Source organism: Microtus pennsylvanicus, chromosome 1, assembly GCF_037038515.1.
Source record: "Microtus pennsylvanicus isolate mMicPen1 chromosome 1, mMicPen1.hap1, whole genome shotgun sequence".
In the NCBI taxonomy this organism is placed as follows: domain Eukaryota; kingdom Metazoa; phylum Chordata; class Mammalia; order Rodentia; family Cricetidae; genus Microtus; species Microtus pennsylvanicus.
Window position 1 is genome coordinate 32,489,583 of NC_134579.1, and position 12,776 is coordinate 32,502,358.

The window sequence follows — 12,776 nt, forward strand, 5'->3', positions numbered from 1 at the left end:
AAGACGTTAAATAGACTTGCAACCCGGGAAGGACATCTTATGCCTGTCACCTTCATTTTACCTTTAAGAATGATGAAGTTCAGAGAGGGTCATCCACTTCTCTGTGGTCAGATAGGCAGAGCTGACAGCCAAACCTCTGCAGAGTTCCGCTGCCAGGTCTCACCCCACTGGGATGTTCTACCGTAAGGGGGATCGGCCTCTCAAGTGAGCCAGCAGGATTTGATTTGCCCGTGGAGGCCATCTGTGGACCTCAGGGTTTGTCACCAGGCGATGGTGGCATATACTTTTAATCCCAGCATTAGAGAGGCAGAGGCAGGAGAATCTCTGTCAGTTCAAGGTCAGCCTGGTCTACAAAAAGTTCCAGGACAACTAGGACTGCTTCAGAGAAACCCCGTGTCAAAAAATCAAAAAGAAAGAAAGAAGGAAGAAAGGAAGGAAGACATGGCACTTTTCCTCAGGAATCTAGAGAATAATTTGGGTGAAGTGAAATATTTTATCCTCCTACGGTCTAGCCCCATCAGGCCTATAGCAAGTCCCAGGGTATTCAGCCAGATACAGATGACTGGGCAAAATGGAGGCTTCTATGTGTGGCCTGGGTTTATGTCCTAGGTGCTTGTTTGTTCTGGACCAGCTAAGAGATGTTAGAGGACATTTGCTGGCATCCTTGGAGGTGGCTGGCAGATCCAGTGGCCACTGTCCCCTTGGCTATGCAGTGTGACTAGGGTTGTTTTTCTCTCTTCAAGTCCATAGGGAGACCTGCCACGACCCTCAGCACACAGAGATGCTGGGTTGGGACAGTGTGTGTGTGTCTCTGTGTGTGTGTGTGTGTGTATGTGTGTGTGATGTTTGTGTATGTATGTGAAGGTATACATGCACATGTGTATACACGGGTGTGAAAGCCAGAGGTCTCATGGGAAGTTTGCTGTCTCAAGATATTGCCAGGACCCAAGGGAACTCTGACAGGGAGTCGTCTGCAGGAAACCCAGACTCACAGACCCTAGGTTCCATTCCAGTAGAATCAGAAGTACGAGGCTGTCCTCTATCTGTCTGTCTATCTATCTATCTATCTATCTATCTATCTATCTATCTATCTATCTATCTATCATCTATCTATCTATCTATCATCTATCATCATCAATCTATCTATCATCTATCATCATCAATCTATCTATCATCTATCTATCGTCTATCTATCTATCTATCATTTATCTATATCTATCTATTATCTGTCTGTCTGTCTGTCTGTCTGTCTGTCTGTCTGTCTAGTGATTGTGAGACAGGGTCTTACTGTGTAGTTCTGGCTGTCCTGGAACTCACTCTGTAGACCAGGCTGGCTTCCAGCTCACAGAGATCTGCTGCCTCTACCTCTGAATGCTGGGATGAAAGGCGTGCTCCACCACACCTGGCAAAGAGGCATCCTTATCTGTATAGAGTTTGAGACCAGCTTGGGATACATGAGACCTTGTCTCAAAAAGGAAAGTATAGGGCTGGAGAGATGGCTCAGTGGTTAAGAGCAGTGTCTGCTCTTCCAGAGGTCCTGAGTTCAATTCCCGGCAACCACGTGGTGGCTCGCAACCATCTGTAATGAGGTCTGGTGCCCTCTTCTGGCCTGCAGACGTACACACAGACAGAATATTGTATGCATAATAAATAAATAAATATTTAAAAAAAAAGGAAAGTATAGGGAACCCCACTTGCTGCTGTCAGGGCTCTTGTCCTGGGGTGCTCTGGGAGCCAGTGCGAGGCCCCCACCTCAGAGCTAATGGGGTGAAAGAGGAAAGAGTGGGCAGCTCCCGCCGTTCTTGGCTGAGAATTGCTTGTGAGTGACATGAACCCCTGACTCATTCAGTGTCTGGACAGAGTGGGCTTTGCTTAAGCAAGGTCTCCATGGGAGAGCAGGTGCCTGCAGCTGGAAGTGGCTGCCAGCCATACCAAAGCCAACTTCTCAGTCCCTCCTCAGGCTCCTCCTCTCCTTGTCAGCTGGGTTCTGATCATCTAAGGTCTCTTGTATGCGGGAGTGACACCTTTCCCTGGGGCCCTGTCACCTTCTCTATCGGCAGGCCCTGCTGACTAACAGACCATCCTCACCAGCCATTCCCACAGCCAGGCTCCTGCTCCAGGGAAAATGGAAGGTGCCGGGTTCCCCACCCCCACCCTGGCCTGATACCCAAGCTGCCTTCTTGCCTCCTATAGAAGTGTCTAGATGCCGCTTGGCTCCCTAGAACGCTACAGAAGCCACCTGGCTTCTTGTTTCTTGAGGACCTGTCTGCTTCATGATGTTTAGATCCTTCTGGGGATGAGCTTCACAGGGCTGCCACAGCAAACCACCACAGCCCAGGTAGCTGCAAAAGAGGCATTCATTTCTCCACCGTGTGAGGCTGGAGTCTGAACTCCAGGGGTCAGCAGTGGCTACTCCTGAGGCCTCTCCTCCTGGCATGGTTGGCCTCTGCCCCGAGCTCTCGTGTAGTCAGCTCTCTGTGTGTGTTCTCACGGTCCCACTATCTTATAAACACGCAGGGTATGATGGACCAGGGTAACCTCCTGTCACTGTGTTGACCTGTGTAAGGGCACTGTCTCCAGACAGTGTGTTCTGTGGTGCAGGGGCGAGAGTTTCACCTTACAGTTGGATGACACAGTTCAGCCTGTAGCAGGGACGGTCTTTGACACCACTGTGAAAGTACTTCAGCTGTACTCTCAGGCCTGTTTGTACTGTGGTAGGAAAGCCCCATTTCATAAGGAGGTCACCTGCCATGATGTCATGGAGTTGGGGAAAGTAGATGAAGTACCATAAACGCACCTACTCTACTGCCTCATCCATGTTCTGAAGCGTGGATCTCATGATGGCCAAGAAAATCTGCTCAGAAGCCAGAATTAAACCTGGGCAGGGAAGAGCAGGTGGGATGGCTGTCAGGCAGCTGGGCTGGTTGAGAGGGGAGGCTGTCACCCATGGTCAGAGGGGAGGCAGTTGCACAGGAAGGTCAGATGGACAACTGTAACATGGCAAGATTACATCTTGAGATTACATCAAGAGATATGCATCTCTGCAGATATTCGTAAAGGCATTGGGGGCTCGAGTATATTAGATTTCTGCTTCCCAACCTCTTTATACATAATGTTTTCCCATGTTAAAACAAAAAAAAAAACAGAGTAAAACATCTGATGTTTCATTCTGGTTAGAAAACTTGAACCCCTTCTTTGTTCGTACTTGCTAGGAAGGAGAAAACCATGAGTCCCTGCCAGCTTACCAGTTAGATAAGAATTCATGTGTGCGGAGTCCCATCTGCCTGCCACTGTTCCCTTGCAGGAATGGGGTAGTCTTCACAACTATGTTAGTGACTGTGGTTATTCTACAAAGGAGGAAACTGAGGCACGGTTTGATGTAGTTGTATTTTCCTTTGGGCCACCAGCTCAGAGACAATGACAAGGAGACTTCCTATTCATGGTGAAGCTCGGCGTTACCCTAGTCTTGTCCCCACCAGTTCTTATAACTTAAATTCACCTGCTTCTATTAGTCTACATTCTACCACGTGACTTTCCCCTTTTCTTTCATTCTGTATGTCCGACTCCCTCCCTGACTCGTTGGCATCTCCCTGGTGTGATTCACATGACTAGACTGCTCCTCCTCTCCCCTGGTCTCCCTGGAAATCCTTCCCATCTGTCCTGCCCAGCTATTGACTGTCCAGCTCTGTATGAACCAATCACAGTGACGCACCTCCACACAGTGTAGACAGAGACTGCAACAGGCTGCTTAGTAGAGCACGATGAGGGTTTTTTGTTTTTATTTTATTTTATTATGTGCATTGGTGTTTTGCCTGCATGTATGTCTGTGTGAGGGTGTTAGATCCTTCCCCTGGAACTGTACTTACAGGCAGTTGTGAGCTGCCATGTGGGTCCTGGAAATTGAACCCGGGTCCTCTAGGAGAGCACTTGACGCTCTTAACTATGGAGTCATCTCTCCAGCCCAAGCACAATGAATTTGAGTGCGCATGTGTGCATAGGCCCATCTTTACAGTTAGGATTACATTATCTCAGGTCTGAGTCTGTCATTTTCTCTTGGGTGGTGTGCATTTTCTGCAGTGTGACAGATCAGTCTCTTCAGTGATTCGTCCTCTGCAGTTTTCTTAACCTTGACCCTCGAGCACAGGAGCCCCCTCCTCAGAAGTTCTTGAACTTGAAACAAGATTGCAGGGGATCTTATTGCCCACTGGTCTATTTATATCATGCATATTTCCCACAAACCCCATCCCTAGAAGTGAAGTGTGTGGCTTCCATGAGCATGCTTTCTAGAAAGTTCCCTGAGTCATCCTTCATGAGCCCTTTGACAGGCCTCCACCACAGATCAGCTGGCATTGCTTGCCAAAAGTCACATAACACAAAGTCTGACGTTTTAAGTGTTTCCAGTGGATTTTAGAAGGGCCACAGTGTATATGTCACCTTATGTCACCCTAGAACACTGCCACACTCTACAGAAGTGCCTGCTCTATGGCTTCTATCCTGCCCCTTCCTCCTCCACAGCCCACAGTGACCCATAGGTTCTGGCCCTGTGGACTTGCCTGTCATGGGTGGCTCACATAAACAGAACCATGTAGCATTCATTTCTTTTTGAGAACTTGCTGGGTGCCCCACCCTTGAATCCACGAGTTGAGCATTTGCTCATTTTGTCCTTTTATGTTTATTCTTGAGCATAGCCAAGACCTGAAAGCCCCGCCCCCAGTGTCACACTTCCTCCAATAAAGTCACACCTACCACAACAAAGGCACACCTAATAGTGCCACTCCCTATGAGCTTATGGGGGCCAATTACATTCACACTACAACATGCAGTTTGTATATGCCCTTCCATGGCATTGCTTTTAGGTCTAAGTGTTTGTATTACAACTGTGAAGTCTCTCTGTATTCATGAGGGGTGTTTGTGTGTGTGTATGTGTGTGTGTGTGTACACATACGCATGTGGATGTGTGTCTGTCTATGTGTTTGTCTGTTTGCTGAGACTGGGTCTCACAGTGTAGTTAGTCTGGAGTTCACTCTGTAGTCCAGGCTAGCCTCAGACCTAAGATGATCTTCCAACTTCATCTCCCACACGCTGGAATTACAGGTGAGGCACTATACCTACCTGGCTAAAACAGAGACAGTTTATCCTAGATATTTTAAGAGCCAAATCATTACAGAGATTGTATTGCCTTTGATATGCAAGACTGACAATCTCTTGACTATCAATCCACAGCATTTCCCCAATGCATCGAAATGCGTTGAAGTAGTTGTCCAGCGGCTGACACAGACTCATCATGGCATCAGAGAGCCTGAGGAGTGATGGGTAGACGGGGGTGTCTGCTAGTAGAGCTATGTGAGGAATGAGTTTGTGTTAGATATGCACCGTGTTGTGCTGTGTGGCCCTTTAGTAGCAGCTAGCCCCCACCATCACAGCCTGAGCCCCCTTGTCTCTGTCCAGGTGGTTTCCAAGTCGGGACCCTGGACCAGCCCTGCTGTGAGACACAGGAATGTTCTGGAGCTGGGGATGAAGTAGCTGCTATGCCTCTGCTCAGCTTTCTCCCCTCCACTGCCCACCCACAGCTTCTGGCACTTTCCTTCCCTTCCGGACTTTCCTCCATCTGCCTACTCGAGGGCTGCAAGGGGGAGTCACGGTTTATGGGCGCACAGAGGCTTTGGGGAAACTGTTCAGCTGCCCAGCCTTTGCACCCATGCATAGAAGGTGGGCTCATGGGCCCAATTTTCGGGAGCTATGTCACTAAGCAGAGGGCTTTCTTACATGAGCAACACAGGAAATTAACAGCCCATGAAAAACGGGTAATTGGGAAGAAAACGTAAACAGCACAGGAGAGGGAACAGGTTCCCGGTGAACACACGCGTCGGGACAGATGGCAACTGTCAGCACCAATCCGACACTTGGTTAAATGTGCTGAAATTAGCGTTCTGTTTAAACAATGTAGTTTCTCTGCCATTAAAGGTTTCAGGGATTAAAACATAATTAGGGCATTTTGGGTACTAAAAAGCTAATCGGATTTTACCACTCTGCAGGTACTGGTGATGTCTGGGGGCTTTCTTCTCCCATGAAAGCAGTGACTGTTAAATCAGGGCTCTTAACAAGAGGGGAGGGGCTGCTCTAGAGAGTCTGCAAAGTTATAGGTGACATTCCTTTGCTCGTGCATGTGTGCATACGTGTGAGCGTGTGTGTGTCTGTGCATGTGTGTGCTTATGTGTGTGCTTATGTGTGTGTGCATTGTGTGTGTGTATATGTGTCTGTGCATGTGTGTTTGTGTGTGCATGCCATGTTTGTGAGGAGAAAGTCCACCCACTTCAAGTTTTCAGAGTCCTTTGCCCTCGAAGGCTCTGAGTCAGGGGGGCAGGACAGGACCTTCGGAAGCTCCCAGGATTCATGTCACCTTGTTCTTGCAGTGCTTGTGAAGGGCCAGGTCACCACCAAATACTACCGGCTGCTGTCCAAGCTGGGCGGCTGGGTGTGGGTGCAGAGCTATGCCACCGTGGTTCACAACAGCCGCTCCTCCCGGCCCCACTGCATCGTGAGTGTCAATTATGTCCTCACGTAAGTCAGCCCTATTTGTTTCTCTCCTTGCTCTCTTCCTCTGTCCCTGGTCACACCACTCCGAAGGTGTCATCTCCTGCTCCTCTTGCCTTCTAAGACTCTTCGTGTCCCTTTTGTCTTGCTGGAATAACCCAGCCGCTTGGGCAGTCCCAACCATTATAGCGGGGAGTGGTGGCAATGATGACAAGGGAGCCCTGTCAGGATACAGAGCCCAAAACAGGGGCCCAGGAGAGGACAGTGTTCATGTCCTGCGTCAGGCATGTGCATCTGTGCTTCTGCCGTTAGGAGCAGACTCTATCCCCACTTCTCTGTCTTTCCAAACACTCTGTTTCCAATGATGGTGGGTATTTGGTCTCTGAAAGACCCGAGTTTAACAGATTTTTTTAAAAAAAAATAGAGTCTTGTCATTAGTCCAGGCTAGCCTCAATCTCATGATCCTCCCCCTCAGCCTCCCAAGTGCTGGGGTTATAGGCATGGGTTACCAAGTGATGCAGATGAGGATAAAGCCACTAGAAGTCATAGGCACACCTTCCTGGGACACCCCACCCCCGTCTCTCACTCTTTCCATCCCCGGCCTTAGTCTGTCCTAACCACTGAGGATTCAGACTCCAGGGTCTTTCACAGATGACCACCAGGTTACTTCCTGGTTTAGAAGGATGAGCTGGCAAAGCCACCCAGGACAGAACGCCCCTGCCCCTCATTACGCTAGCCAGGTACGGCAGCGTTCTGCAGCAACTCTCCCTCTGGGAATGTGCCTTTGCAGAGCTGGTTCTGCAGGCTGGACATGAGTTCATGCAAAAGTGAGTGAGGTTAGGAGCCGGATCCCCACAGGCTCACCCCCCCAGGCTTCTGGAGCACTCAACAGAGAACAGCTGGGTCCCAGATACACAGACCCATAAGGGTTGTTGGGGTCACTGGGTTGCTGCCCTTCACCTTGGCCTTCTTAGCATGACTACCCCTTGCCGTGGTCAGAGTCCTTGGGAAAGGAGTCTGGGCTGAATGGGTTTGGAGAAAGAATGTCACTTTCTATCATTCTTGTCATTCTATCCCTGCTCAGCACACTCTGGGCCACCACACTGGAGCTGCCGGTGGCTTTGGTCAGGACGATGTGTCCTTCTGTTCAGCATCACGCACATCCAGCCCCAGAGAAGAATGCACTGGGCCTTGAGGATGAGGTTGCCTAGGGGACCTGCTCTTTGTGACTTGCCCACTCTTGTTTTTTCCAGGGATATCGAATACAAGGAACTCCAGCTGTCTCTGGACCAGGCATCCACGTCTAAGTCTCAGGACTCCTGGAGAACCGCCTTGTCTACCTCACAAGAAACTAGGAAATCAGCTAAGCCCAAACATGCGAAGATGAAGACAAAGCTGAGAACCAACCCTTACCCTCCACAGGTAACATGCACACGGGGCAAGATGGCAGCTATCTGGGGACCCAGGACACCTGGACGTGAACTGTGAACCACTGTTCAGGGGTGTCCCTGCAGAGCAAGAAGTGGTTCCTGAGGGATGTTTTGACCACATGGTAGTGACACCTTCAGATAGCAACACCCCTAGGTAAATTGTCAAGAATGAGAAAACAAATCAAACAAACAGCTAACCAGGAGAACACATGGGCTGTAGAACCTTTATGTTCTTTTGGAGGTGGGGGGGTCTCACTATGTTTACGGGGCTAGATTTGAGCTCCTGCTTCAGGTGATCCTCGGTTCCATTCCCCAATAGCTAGGATAGGAGTGTGCTACCTCGTTTGGCTTCAGAATGAACATCTGGTGAGCTCCGGAAAGTAGCAAGTGTCCACAGGATTCTGGTATGTGGCCATGTTGAAGCATAGGATCTTCACCCTCAGGGACCTCACAGTAACACCGGGGTCAGGCCAGCCCGGTCATGGGGCTGGGCCCCCAAGATCTGGTCTTGTGGGTAGCTTGCCCGTGGCCCCCCTGACGGCCTCTCTCTTTGCCACGCAGCAATACAGCTCGTTCCAAATGGACAAACTGGAGTGCAGCCAGGCGGGAAACTGGAGAACTAGTCCCCCCACAAATGCTCCGGCTCCCCCAGAACAGCAGCTCCATTCAGAAGGCAGCGACCTTTTATACGGGCCACCCTACAGCCTCCCCTTCTCCTACCATTATGGACACTTCCCTTTGGACTCTCACGTCTTCAGCAGCAAGAAGCCAGCCTTGCCCGCCAAGTTCGGGCAGCCCCAAGGATCCCCGTGTGAGGTGGCACGCTTTTTCCTGAGCACGTTGCCAGCCAGCAGCGAATGCCAATGGCATCATGCCAACCCCCTAGTGCCCAGCAGCCCATCGCCAGCTAAAAACCTTCCTGAGCCTCCCGTAAATGCTGCCCGGCATGGACTTGTGCCAAACTATGAAGGTGGGTCCCATTTGCATGAGGGGGAGGGGAGGGGGCAGCATCGGCAGCGGTGGGTGGTGGATGGAAAAAGAATTCTCGCGCTTTGGGCAAACTTTGGCTTTTTCTGTTTCTAAGTAGGGATTACCTTGCTTCCTGCTGCCAATCACGGTTTCACAGGAGTGAGAGATGACTGGGTTACGGGGCACATGTCCCAAGAACACCAGATAAAGAGCAATAAGGGAAAGCGAGTGCCCAGTGTTCACGCTCCCACAGGGAAACAAAAATGATTTTTTCAAGCCAGCTCCCATGTTTGTCAACGCTCCAACTCGGTCCCTGAGATGCTTTTCATTGTATCTCAGCATTAATGGCAGAAACACTGGTTCTCTTCCTAGATCAGTTTTCAAATTACAGAAAACAAAAGTAGAAATTCCTGGTCTTGGGGGCACAAGCCATGAACACAGAAAAATTAACAAGGACTCTTCAAGCCTCCGTCTTTCTCTCTGTAAAATGGGACCACAGTCTACGTAGTGAGCCTACTTAGCACACTCCAGGTGCCCGACAGTACATGGCTAGTCTGATCCCTCGCTTGGAATGACTGGATCCCCAATACTCATCAGTGCAAGGGTCCTTAACATTCAAGGAAAGAAAAAATCAAGGGCCTTGTAAACATCCGTGTGAGCCAGACTTATTATTCTTTGTATCCGAGGACTGGCTAATGATATAACACACAGAATGGTTGGGGCCATCTACTTGATTAGATGAACAGAAGGGGGAGGGTGACCAAAGGCGCTAATTTGAAGCAATTTGTGACCAACTTCCCAGTCTTTTGGTATTAAAAGAAAACAAAGGCCTCATGGGAAAGCTTGGGGAGTTACTGGAATGGGCATGGTTACTACTTTCAATTATGGACCCACTAAACGGCACAGGGCCGTTAACACCTACCCCACCCTACCCACCTGGAGGAATCAGCAAACCTGGCAGACTGGGCACTGTGAAGAGGACCCTGCTTAGCTTCTGTTGCTGCCCAGCAAGGTGCCCACTAGCTCCGTGTGGCCCCTGTTGCATTATGTGTATTACTGAGAACGAATCCGACCTGGTCCTCTTAAAGCTCCCAGCACGATTCCAGCAGCGTCTCCTGATTGCACTGCACTGGCCTGGCGTGTACAAGGGGTGGCACTGGCAGAGAAGGAGGACTCTGTCCATGACAGGGGTTCAGGGCTGGGGTAGCGTGGCTCTATGTGTAACGGAGGAGGAACCTGTGGCTCTGCACGGGTGAGGGCAAGTGTAGCTCTGTGCATAAGCGAGGAGGACCTCGCGAGGCTGTGTGCATGATTGAGGGCGCCTGCGTCTCTGTGCAAGGCCAAGGACGCCCATGGCTCAGAGCAGAGGATTGATGTGTCTCTGAAAGGACGACTTCCTCCCGAGTGCAATTCTCTAACCTGTCCCTTGTCCCCCGCAGCGCCCGCCGCCGCCGCTGCTCGCAGGTTCGGCGAGGACCCCGCGCCCCCGAGCTTCCCGAGCTGCGGCCACTACCGCGAGGAGCCGGCTCTAGGCCCCGCCAAGGCGGCGCGCCAGGTGTCCCGGGACGGAGCCCGGCTGGCGCTGGCCCGAGCGCCCCCTGAGTGCTGCGCGCCCCCAGCTCCCGAGCCGCAGGCGCCGACGCAGCTGCCCTTCGTGCTGCTCAACTACCACCGCGTGCTGGCGCGCCGCGGGCCGCTGGGGGGCACTGCGCCCGGCCTGGCATGCGGCCCCGGAGCCCCCGAGGTGGTCGGTCCGCTGCGGCCGCGACATCCGGGCCCCGTCGCCGCTTCCGTGCCCAGTGCGCCCCGGCCGCACTACCTGGGTGCCTCGGTCATCATCACCAACGGCAGGTGACCCGCCAGGGCCGGTCCCGCTCCGCAGGGCGGCCCACAGGGAGAAGCCATAGGCCAGGCCTTCTCTGGTTCCTTTTTTTTTTTTTTTTTTTGGTCCAGCAGATGGAGGGGCGAACTGTATATGCACGATATAAATTAATTTATACAGAGACAACTATTTTAATAGAACTCTGCAGCCGCCTTTTAGATTTTTACCGTAGATGCTGGTGGAGAGGGTTGGGACCCAATTGGAGGATGGGGAGAAGGGATTGCCCACCCTTGTGGCCAGGGGCCGGGTTTCAGAGGGCAGAGAGTCCAGATGCCAACCTGTGACCTCAAACTACACAGATCCCGGGGCTTTTGGTTTCCTCACCATGAAGTCAATCAAGCCGAGGCCCAACAATGGGAATTCAAGGCATTGCATGCAGCTTGGCGGAAGGATGCCACTTTAAGGGGACCTCCCACCCCCATCTCCATAGGGGTGGCGACAAGCTGGAAGTCCCTTCAGGGTCCTTTTGGACACTTAAGTGGACGCAAAATGCTATCCTTGTAAGTCCCACGAGCAGACAAGAGTCTTTGCTGTCTTTGAACTCACTCATGCATCTCATTTTAAATTTAATCCTTTTAAAAATACAAAAACCAACAAGCCGAGGCTAAGGAGGCCGACACGCAAGCCGATGTGTGTGTGGACATGGGTGTGCTTCAGTAACACTTTAACAAGCTCGTCTTTCCCGAGCCCATAGGAACTCTTGGTGACACCCACAAATTGCACCTTCAAAATATATGGAGTAGGCATTAAATGCAAAAAAAAAAGAAAAAAAAAGAAATATATATTATATATAGGCAGGCATCTTAGAATGACCCTGACAAGCTTAGCTCCCAGCCAGGTCCCTCCAGCCCTCGCAGATCTGTTAGTCCTATGCTTGTGTTTGCTGCAACTAGGTCCTACTAAAGCTAAGTGCATGTGCAATACAGAGACCTGAGCGGACTGCACCTTGTGGAAGAAGAACGTGCTTAGGGGTGTAATGAAAATGGTGTACACATGTAAGCATTTTCTACATAGCGCGCACGTCGTACGCACGTGTCGTGTGTACCAGAACGGAGACCCTTTTTATAAACGCACCAGCAGTGTTTCAAAATAAACTGCCATCACTTTGGTTTCACACTTAACGATTTATTTATGGGTGTATTTATTTTTCTGGATGGGTGTAGCACAGTAGCCCAGTGCTTGGGTGACAGAAGACGCTGGGTTTAAACCCCGGGATGGAAAGAAAATAAGAAAGTCACTATTCAAAAATTCTCATGGCTCTAACCTGAACATCTCTTTTGACCAACATCTGCTTTATCACCTTTCAATCTCTCTACGCGGGAAATACTTCATCAATTTACTTTTAATAAATTTTACTTCATTTTAGGAAGTAAACTTTCCCACCTGTACCAAAAGGTTCTGATTTTTTTCAAAAACTAACCCTTCTACAATCAAACAGTGGCATCAAGAGCTCTTGAAATACGAACTTCAGTTGGCCTTCTGTGCTGTGCGGTGAGAACCCCGGTTACTCTCTACAGCAAGGTTAGGAAGGCTGCGCACACCCGCACACACCCGCGTACACCCGCGCACACCCGCGCACACACCCGCGCACACACCCGCGCACACCCGCGCACACCCGCGCACACCCGCACACACGCGCACACACCCGCGCACACCCGCACACCCGCGCGCACACCCGCGCACACCCGTTGCTTGCATTCACGCCTCACTAGGTGCTCTCAGTGTCAGCGATAATAAACTGAGAGTGTTATCTTTTATGTTCATGAATCTCACAATTAACCCATAGTTCCTCAGAAGTTCTGTGTCTGATTCGTGGGCATTAGCACCAACATTTTCCAATAAAGTACCACTTAGGTGTGTCAACCAACCTGGTTACTCACCTTTGGGGGCTGTATGCATCCACTAGACACAAATCAGGAGGGCTTCTGGAGCAGGTTAACAGGCTAACTGAGGGGAAATGA

General features: G+C 50.7%; 1 protein-coding gene across 1 annotated transcript in view; it reads left to right on the top strand.

Moving 5' to 3' along the window:
• Sim2 (SIM bHLH transcription factor 2) overlaps positions 1-11,931 on the top strand; it is a 42,295-nt gene extending 30,364 nt beyond the window's left edge. Inside the window, exons 8-11 of the mRNA XM_075960677.1 lie at positions 6,414-6,561; positions 7,788-7,956; positions 8,526-8,934; positions 10,373-11,931. Coding sequence (XP_075816792.1) covers positions 6,414-6,561; positions 7,788-7,956; positions 8,526-8,934; positions 10,373-10,788 — 1,142 coding nt within the window. The 3' untranslated portion in view covers positions 10,789-11,931. The remainder of the gene's footprint in view (positions 1-6,413; positions 6,562-7,787; positions 7,957-8,525; positions 8,935-10,372) is intronic.
• The last annotated feature ends 845 nt before the right edge of the window (positions 11,932-12,776 follow it).